Here is a 10,683-nt window from a genome sequence, read left to right as displayed (position 1 = left end):
AAAGGTGCCTCAACTGCGCTGCCTTTCGCTTCTCTTAGCCACTCCGACGCGGAATACACCGTACGTGGACGCGGGTCAATATTTGCGCGCGAAGATGTATTCATGCCAAAAAATTATCGCATAATAATGATCCCGACCTTGACTTTCATTAGCATCGGTCAGGGGAGGGGAGAACGCTAGAAATAGCGTAACGCACCGTAACGGGTATCGTTTAACGGATGAGGAAGGACCGCACTCGGGCGGTTTACAATGTTTCGCTTTTCAATCCAGAATGTGCCGCTCGTGGCTCGACGCATCTGCAAAGTCATCCGCAGGTGATAGCGGAGGGGTTTGACGATCTTCAATTACTAATGCAGCTACCGCCTTGCATAAGACGTACTTAGGAGGAGGAAGCTACACAAACTAACCGCCACGCGGCGTTGAGTAGAAAAAAAGATAAAACCCCGTCGAACGCCAACGTCCCACTTAATCGCCAGGGCTTTTTAAACACTTCAGGTGATCAAACAAGCGTTTGCCGAAGATTTCGGGTGAACCAAATGTTGAGTGCTGATGATCGCTGTGGGCAGATAAGCCTGCAGTCTTCAGTTGCCTCGACCTCGGCAGCGTCTTCCGCGGGTTGCTGCCTCATGCATCTCGGCCTAAAGGTCATGCGCAGCTAACCAAAAGCCCCATCCGTCACCTCGTGCGTCCACAAGCAGCAGCTCTTCAGGCTTCCTGAGTTCATGGAACATTCCAACTTATGAACAGGTTCAAATGGCAGGCACGTAGCAGACACCCTTTGGCACGCGAGGAATAATCTAAATGTTCAGTAATCTGTCACCCCGATTCCAACAGCTTTAGCGTCCTGTAACATCCTTACGGTCTATATTGGCTGCCAAACATTAACCTAATCCCTCGCACGAAAACATCCTTGCGCAACGTTAACTAATCAGACTTTTATTGAAAATAGAGCTACTAGTTAGGAACTAAGCGGTCAGTATCTAGTAGTCCACGGTTTCTACTACCGAGTCATCCTCACACACCACTGGAAGCTTCCCCGCCCGTCCACGTAGGCCATGAAAATTAGTTTCCCATTATCATCGACTCGAACGATGGACGCCATCGGGAGGAGGCCGAAGAGCGATGACTACCGGCCAGCCTTGTCGCCAGTGTGGAGATTTGTGGTCGCACGCGCGCTACGCTCGCCCCATGTTTGTATGGCAAACTAATTATAATCGCTAATGGTCCTCCAAGCCAGCATGCCATCTCCATCGGCGCGGCATACGATCGAGGAGTGGTGGCATATATGCCATAGTTTAGTTTAACATGATTTTTTACGGTATCCTAACTAGCTCCGTTTCACTCGTGTGCCTTCTCGCTCTCGAAACGATGAGTCCATAGCATCGGTTTCGGTGGTTCCCCGGTGATCCACTGTGCGAACACAATGCGGATATGAGTGGAAAAACCATTTCTCAAATTTTCGTGGGAATTCTGTAGAATGTTCGCTGAAGAAGGTGCATTCACGAACTCTAGCCGTATTTTTATAAGATGATTAAGGGGAGTACATGTTATGCAGTGCAGCCCTTATTAAATAGATTGGCGTTACATGATCGGATTGCTATAGTAACGTGTAGTTTATCACGAAATGTATGGTTTTTAATTCAACTCAAGATGGTGAAGGTAAGGAGTAAGTAAAGATTATTTTAACAGTTTTGTAAATTATGAACTTTTATTTTTAGTCGTATTAACTGATTTCTATAACCGTCTGCACCAAGTATTAATTAATTTTTTTTTTTATATTAAGAAAAACCAATGTTCAGTGAAACCTTTTCTTGAAAACTCTATTCAATTGGTAAGTCTCCCGTTCAACAACAAACAAGTGTAATGAAAGTTAAATCCATCACATAACACTATTGACCTCCCATACACATGCGGTTCACCCACTGTGTGGTCGAGGGAACCTCCGCCCCTGTCGCCCTTTCAATTGCCATACCGTGAAAATCTGCACCGTCTGCTGCAGCTCGGAAGATGCCCCGACCGAGGCTGCCCTCCGCTTACCGCTTGGGTTTGCCTTGATGAAGATATAATTGATACACCGTGGAGGGTTTGAAGGTTTTTCCTTCGGCTGACCAAAGGGCTCATCGCTCGCCTTTAAGTATGGTAGGGAAAATGCCACCACGAACGCAAATGCAGAGTTAGCGTCAGGGACCGGCCTGACTGCCTCGTGCTCGCAGATCGTTCCCAGCCTGATAAATCAGACCGAAAGTTGCCTTAAAGTTACCCATTGTTTTAAATTTTCATCAAGGGTATTTTGGCGCTTTTGACCGAAGCCACTTGACAGTCGTTGCGGTCATTTTGGAAAACAGCTTTCCACGCAAAAGTTAAACTGAAATATTTGCTCAACATTGGAGTCGTTCATTCGCTTCGCTTTATTTCTCATTTGAATGATAAAAGGCTTGATTCAAGCAAGCCTGTCGCACAACTGGTCGAACAAATATCAACATTGCATAAAATAACTGACGATGAAGGACAGAAAATTTCTGACATGATCATGCTGGAAGCTAAAGGCAAACATATCTCAATATGGGTGTATATTCGAGTAAAAAAGAAGGTGATAACATCAAAAGCAAACCGAAGAGTAACCGAAAAATTGAAAGGCCTCTCAATACCGATCAACAAATATTCTCATGAAGAGAACGATCATTCCTGTCATATACCTGTACCTGAAATCAATTCCGTATTTTACCGTTAAGTTGCAATTTTGTTTCTAAAATGAAAGTATTTTTCAAAGACATACTATTTTAGAGTTGTTTTTTTTTACACTGTTTCGGACCCAACGGATGATCAGTTTAACGGTTTTAAATTTCGTTCTCAAATATCTAGATAACGTTTGAATATAACGTCAAGCAAAAACAAGGGATATTATCGAATCAAAAAAACGGAACTACAGCCAAATTCTTTGGAGTGATCAATTTGACAACTTCTTCATTAAAAATCTGTAACTTCGACCGTTTTTCTGATATGTTTGGTACATGTTTAGTAGTATGTTATTTTACTTTTTAGTACATTTTATTACTATTTTTTTATGAATTTTATTTTCGAATGTAGCTCTTCATCACTCCGCTAGTTCGGAGTGTAGGAAAACATATTTTTTAAATGAACAAATCAACAAACTCATTTGCTGAAACAATAGATCAGCGATAAGAGAACAACGTGTGCTACTGTTAACAACCAATTGTCTTCTGCATCTTAAACAGAACACTTTTGTCAGCTCTTTAGTTATGTTATCGAACCCGTTTGACCGTTTTACTGGGCACAATCTTTCTCCATTTGTCAACCGCAGAAACCGCGTATTCTCACCATTTCGCGCTTCTGCCCCTCGGTCAAAACAAAAGAAGAAAAAGATGATGCACAAATCATTGTCGCACAGAGTGCGGCTAAGGAGTGTGAGCTAATTTCTTCTCGCGCCAAACTCTCGGTGCCCGTCAGATGCGAATCAGGGTCGCGAGTTCAGGTTGTAAAGGTTGTAGGATACCAGGCGCGCTAAACGGATCATCTCCGGGGCACGATTCCGTGACGTGTGTCTTTCGATTATTTCACTGAGGACGATGATGAAAACTGTTTACGAGCAGACGAGACGGCTGCGAAGCCGAATGAGCGAAAACGGTTATGATGAAAAATGCACACAGCAGTTTTAAACGAAAGAAGTCCGTAAAGAACGAAATATTCCCACATAAAAACCATCACCCCCCCTTTTCGGACAGGGCCGCATCCTCTACCGTTTTCGTGGCCAACCCTGTCGCTGCCAGGTGGATCCGATTGAAGAAAAAAGCTAGATTATAATAATGCCCAAGACATCCAGAAGCGTCACAACCGATGTCCACTTGGTATGGGGTGCGCAGGGGTGCGTGACCGAGATGGGACGAGATTCGGCGATCACTTCTTTTCCGACAAAAAAGAACCAACATTTCTTGCCCAAAGTCTACTGTTTGGACAGCCCAAAAGCACCCCACCTGCGTCCTGCGGATGATGTTCCACTCTCGCGACACTTCTTCTCTGGGCGCCGACCCAACCCGACCACGGGCTTCCCCCGAAAAAAGCACGCCGCGTGAGATGAGGGAAATAAGAAGCAACCGAAACGAAGAATACAGCTAGATTCGCACTCTGCGCGTGCGCGCGTGGACCACGACGAAAAGCCACCGATCGTTGACGTCGTCATCCGTTCGTCGTCGGCGTCGTCGACGTCGATCTTCATCTCTGCAAACTCTCATCATATAAAAAGATCGACCGGTAGACCGGGGGCGATCAGTCTTACGTTCGGCCTGGCTAGCTGTGCCTCGAACCGAAAATCGATCAAAGGATCCAAAATCAAAAGGATACCCGCGGCGTATCGAAACCGAAAGTGTAGCCTACCGAAAGTGAGCCGGATCCGGGAAGCTCTACGAACATACCGGAGAGTTTTCCAACCAGCGCTTGTGTACTGACAGTTTTGAGATTTGGAGTCGCTTGGATTAAGCAATCATATCTGCCCGATAATGGTGAGTCGAAGTCGTCGAAGCCCCGTGGACGACGTTGTTTGCACGACTTATTCGAGCGGTGCTGTGAACGGAACGGTTTTCGAAGTGAAGTTGCAAATTTTCAAAAGTTCCCGAGCGTGGTGATACAGTGACCTCACGGGGGTTGGTTGCATAAGGTATCGTTTTCGGGCAGGATTGGAGAAGTAATCGAATACCAAGGATGGTTTGATTTCCCAACCATATGTCATAAAGCACCAACAGAAAGTGAAACCAATGCGATGTGGTGAAAAGGTCGTAATAATCAATTTTGTATTAAGTGAAGTGACCCTAAATTGAATTGTGATTTTAATACGATACGGCCTTCTTTCGAAAGACAAACAACTATCGAAGAAAAACAGGCTTACAATTTTCAAACAAACATAACTTTTTGATGAAACGTACAATTTTAAATGAAAAATGTGCTTTAAAATTGAAAACGAACAACATTGCCAGCAAATTTTAGAAATTTCATAAATAGTCAAACTTGGAATTGTTACCATATTACAATAAGGCGTTTATATCCGGTTTTACCAATGATCATGTTTTTTTTTTCTTTTATTGTGCCCCTAACTTGATCGATTACATCGTAACCTTAACTTGGTTTACATTTCTCGAAATCTAGTCGCATTTTTTCATTCATAAGAAATGTTGAAACAAACTTTTCGAAACCATTAACCTTTATTTCCATCCGTTCCGCTTTCGATTTGACTAATGATGATGATGGTGATCATCCTCATCATTGATGAAAGTACCTTTGGCTTTTCGATTACGCCCCAAGGCATCCAACCGAATGCCTGAGAGGCACCAGCAAGCATCATTTGAATATTCGTCTTGGTCAATACTCCTAGGGACACCTGCGTTTGCCACCAAAAAAAAAAAAAAGGGCGCTCGTTATAGACCGCTTCAGCTTCGAAAGTGTATCGCTACCGAACTATGCCCCTGCCTGCTGATAATCCACGGCCAAGGTCGCGGGAGAAGTCGGTGTTAATCGGTATTGGCGCTGTTTATGAAGATGAGACTTGCTTTCAACAGAATCGCGTAGGAAATGATTTATTGATATCAGTCCATTTTGCCGTTTGGTGGCATTTTCCAAGCAGTTCAATCCGTCCGCACATTCAGCGATTCATCTCGAAGCCTAACGAGGCGAACGCAGCCGCATCGTGACTATTGATAAAATAACGCTCGCCTTAATATTGCAACACTATTATGCTAATAGATGCTACACCTTTTCCTTCGGATGCCGTGACTCGTTCGGTGACGTCTTCTATTGCAGACGGTGCCGATTTTTTGTTTTGACCAATAAAAGGATTGCAGGCAGACAGCCTAACCTGCTTTTTGCTTTTCTGAATTTTTCGGAATCTCAATATTATAGATTCTGTGCTACTTTCTTATCCGATGACTAATGTCCTTGTGGGTTGCTTCATGTCTATTTTCTGTTTCTTTTGCAGCAGAAAGTGTGTCTTCTTCTGCTGGCCGTGTTGGCCTGTGCTCGGGCCGAGCAGTTCAATGGATACTTCTACCCGAAGCCGGACTGTGCCCTCCCCTCGACGGTCTACGTCACCCAGACGGAAACCGACTACCAGCGTTACACGGAAACCGTTACAGCGCCGGTGTACGGCGATGAACAGACGGTTGTGTCGTCGGTCTACATCACGTCCACCTACACAGCTACCGTACCCGTCTACCAGACGCTTACCAGTACGGCCACCTACACCGTAACACCACCGCTGCTGCCACCCAGCACGGTGTACAACACGGTCACGCTTCCGCCGGTAGTGTCGACGTACACTAGCACCGTAGTAACGGCAACGCCCGTCTACCAGACCGTTACGGACACGCGTACCGTTACACAGCCCCCGGTAACGCTTCCTCCGCAAGTCATCTACTCGACCGTCCAGCTGCCACCGGTCACACGCACCGAAACCTCCGTCTACACCACGACCACACCCGTCATCCAGACGGTCCAGGACTACCGCACCGTCACGCTGCCCCCAGTGACCCTCCCGGCGCAGACCATCTACTCCACCGTCCAGCTGCCTCCAGTAACGCGCACTGAAACGAACGTCGTAACGCGCACCAGCACTGCCGTTAGCACAGTGCGCGATACCGTAACGCTCCCTCCGGTAACGCTTCCTGCTCAGACCATCTACTCCACCGTCCAGCTGCCACCGGTCACGCGCACCAGCACATCCGTGTACACCACGGCCACCCCGGTCTACCAGACGGTCACCGATACGCGCACCGTCACGCTCCCGGCCGTTCCACTGCCTCCCCAGACCATCTACAGCACCGTTACGCTTCCGGCCGTAACGCGCACCGTCAGCTCCGTGTACACGCAGCCCGGTGGCGTGCAGACGGTCTACGTCACCGAAACGCAGGTGCAGCGCGACGAGCTACAGTATCAGACGGTCTACAAGACGAGCACCGTCACGCTGCCCGCCGTCACCAAGACGTTCTGCGCCCCGACGTACCTGCCGCCCCAGAACACCCTGGCCACCTACCAACAGCAGCGCCGTTACACGAACGGACTCTTCTAGGACGGACGGAGCGCCATCGAAACGCCACTTCGTACCCTTGGCAGCCTTTCCGCCCCAAAACGATAGCTAAAGAGATGTAAGTCGCCGAACCACCGGTTTGCGGTTTGCTAAGCGACGAACCTGCTCACATAACTGCCAGGCAATCACGCTTTTCACGCTTCATCATCGAACACGAACGGATCCATTTAGGAAAAGTGTTTTATTTTTATGTTTATTCTTTGGTTTCGATTATGTTTTTCCATCTTTTTCGTATTTCGATTGTGTTTTGCCACGTTCTCTCAGTTACCTCGCAGACCGAGGTGACCTCCGAGAAAGCCTCCAAAACAATGCCATACAAAACCACACGGCCACCATCGGCCGCTGACGTTTCGGTCAGGTTGTGGCGCCGAAATGCTAATCAACGTAGCGCACGCGGCCGCCGGACCGCGACCTTGAGGATGCATTTTTTTAAATAGAACGAAACGAGAGACAAACAAAATACACGCCGTCTTGTGAACCTACGACACTACCGTGCCGCCATTTGTGTTTGTTTTTTTCGCATTTTCTTCGGGGGCGCTTTTCGATACATTTTTTCCCATTTGTCAACCTCGCACGACCAGTGTACAGTTTTCCTCCATCGCGCTTGAGTTGCCTGGCTGGTTGATCCTGTTTGTTTTGGTTTGTTTTTCAGTCAACGGAGAATTTCACAATGTGTTACCAGCCAAACTGGTAACCTGACTCGGCAAATCATAAGTGACGATCCGGCAATCGTCTCGTATTTCAGTCATTGGCAAATCGACTCAAATGTGCGCATCGAAACGAGTGGGAATATGCATGGCCTCCCCTAGAGATCTAGTTAGTCCGCCCCTAGCCATTGTTCGGCCGTCCTTCTGGTGTTGGCCGGGTACCATTATTGGCACCGCCTTTGGATTTCCACAATGGTTTCAACGCGAAAAATTATCATTGGTCGCTAGCTCCCCACATTACTTGCTTCTGTTAAAAGGTTTAACGTAGGAAAGATGCCCCAAATTGAGATGCTTTTTGTCACACGATCGGCTTTGGTTGTCTATTTACAATTAACTGCAATATACCATTTGAAACCGAGTTAAACACAGAAAGAAATCGAATGTGGTCACGGATGTACGAAAGAGATTCAAGAAAGCCTTCCCTAAGTTTCGTTTGTTTTAGATTTTAATGGTGTAAGGTTTTGTTGATTGAAAATCTTTTCCGAAAAATATATAAATTTTAAAAAATTAATGGAATGAAGCCTATTCGTTTAACCCAAATTGTTATGATGACTATTGAATTACATTGCAAAATTAACAACACGGATACTGCTTTGAATGTAGGATTTATGCCGCCATACATGGAAAAATTTGGTATTCTGCGCAGTGTGCTTTACATTCAGGAGAGGAACAACAAGAAAAAGCTTTTTAATGTTGAATTTAGTCATTATTCGTTGTCACGGATATCCGGTAAACGTCCGTAGCTTTTCAGGATGTTACATTAAAATTGATATAAAATGATCTAATACAAATTCAGGAATGCAGAAAAACTTGTTGATCAAATTTTAATCTAATGATAAAGAAACTAAAAATGGTAAAATCGGCGTTATAAAGGACATATTCGTTTTGATTTCTTCCTGAACCACGCATTATCATTTTATCTGCTCCACCATATTTTCTTGTCATAGCCTTTTGAAACCAAGAACAAATGTTATGTTCAGACGAAACGAAGATAGTTTCGCACTGCATACATAATGACAATCTAAAAATAAATAAATGAAATTTATGCTAATTTCTTAAATGTTAAGGAAAGTGACAACAGCCCTTACATCTTGGTGGAATGCGATAGGGCCGAAAAAGGGACGCAGGTGTTCTTTGAAACTGTTTCGAAGAAAACGTGATTCAAGCATTAGACACAGATTGAAAAACAAGAATATCGAAGTCGTTTTTGAAGTGAGTAATATACGTTGGTTGCATTTTGAATTGTCAATATGTTATAGTAATATTCATTCGATTATTGTTTGTTAGAGGAAATAACACTTTCAAAGTAGGAAAAACGTTAATTATTAAGCTTTTCGAAAAGTATACCAGAAATTTAAATAATAATGTGAAGTATATTCACATGGTTGAACATATTTTCTAACAATAAGAACAAAACAACCCGGAAATATATTATTTAGATTTAAAACAATAAAACTATCGTTAAAAAAAATTCATAGAACATATGTATTTTGATTCGATAAGAGACTTTAATACAACATAATACTACACAAAACTTTCTGAACATTATAGTGGACAATTTGATCTTCTTAGAAGATCTCTCACATTTTGAGAAAATCCTCTCTCGAAATCGCAAATCCTCTCCCAAGTCGACGCTCACGACCTTGAACCAGAGCATTTGGTGAAACGGGAAATTGACCTTGGAGACATTGAATCGGTTATTTACCGGTACCGGTACGAAAAGGGTTCCCATCAGCTAGCGGAAATACGATAGACTACAACGTGACCTGCAGCGACGAACCTTTTTATTACTATTGGTTATTTGTATTATTAAATAGAAAATTAAAATCTTATGCGCATTATTCAATGCTGTCGCTATTAACAGTTTTTTTTTCTTTTTAAAAATCGGAATGAGACCGATCCTGCTTTAGCTTTAATTCATTCATTAATCATAGTAAATACATGCGTGCATGAATATAACATTTTCATGTGTTCACAAAAACCTGCTTCCAATAAAAACAAAGAAAGCTGTTTCCTTTTAGAAATGCAATAAGCACTGGGCAACTCATAACAAGCCCTGTTAATCAGTATTTTTTCCCAGCCGTACATACATGGTTTTATGAATTTCGGGAAGTTTGGGTATCGCTTTCCAATCACGTACCAGAAACAACAGCATCCAGCTGTTGTAGTACTACCGAACATGACAAAATCATAAATTGTCACCTACTTTTAGGAAGCAAACCAACAGCGAAAGAGTGTAAATAACGGTCACAACGTGCGTGTGCAAAACCGTACATATTTATGTGTAGTGCATTATTTTTGGCAAAGGTTCACGAACGCGAAGATAAACAATTAAAACACCTTGCTTGAATTTCACGTTTTAGCTGTAGGGGTGCAGGCAAGTTGACAACCCTTCACCGGGCACGCACCGAACTGTTTTTCTTCGGCGAAGCACGAACGACTGCCGCGAACGCGACCATAACAACAACAAACCCGGGGAACTCAACGCTGGCTGCCGTTGGGAAATTCTTGCGCTGTGAGCATTTTGTTTACTCGTTCGGAAGTTGACCGTCTCACGCGCAAAGATCGCGATCCAGCAGATCGCGCATACGTCGTGAGAGGACCAAGACGAGAAAAGCCACGATCCGCCTGGTTTCACTCAGTCAGTGAGTGACGTTCGACCGAAGCAGACGCGTCTTTTACTTATAGACCCGTCATTCTCGTCCCACCTGCACCGCCAGGATCCTGTGTGTGTATGTGTTTGTGTCAGTGAAAAGTGTCCGTTGCTACCTGAGGCATCTGTCGGGACAACAAAAAAAAAAGAAAACACTATCCTATTAGCACATTTGTGACACGCGGATCGAATCGAGATAAAATTGTGCTCACCCTAACGAAAACCCACATCAC

The 10,683-nt window shown here is 44.5% G+C and overlaps 1 protein-coding gene across 1 annotated transcript; it reads left to right on the top strand.

Moving 5' to 3' along the window:
* The first annotated feature begins 1,650 nt into the window (after positions 1–1,650).
* On the top strand, positions 1,651–7,072 carry LOC131294520 (mucin-2-like). The gene is made up of 2 exons (XM_058322567.1): positions 1,651–1,659; positions 5,984–7,072. Exons 1-2 carry the CDS (start codon positions 1,651–1,653, stop codon positions 7,070–7,072), a joined length of 1,098 nt encoding a protein of 365 aa, XP_058178550.1.
* Positions 7,073–10,683: the final 3,611 nt, after the last annotated feature.

The sequence above is a fragment of the Anopheles ziemanni genome, chromosome 2, assembly GCF_943734765.1.
Source record: "Anopheles ziemanni chromosome 2, idAnoZiCoDA_A2_x.2, whole genome shotgun sequence".
In the NCBI taxonomy this organism is placed as follows: domain Eukaryota; kingdom Metazoa; phylum Arthropoda; class Insecta; order Diptera; family Culicidae; genus Anopheles; species Anopheles ziemanni.
This window is presented reverse-complemented; position numbering and strand designations above follow the sequence as displayed.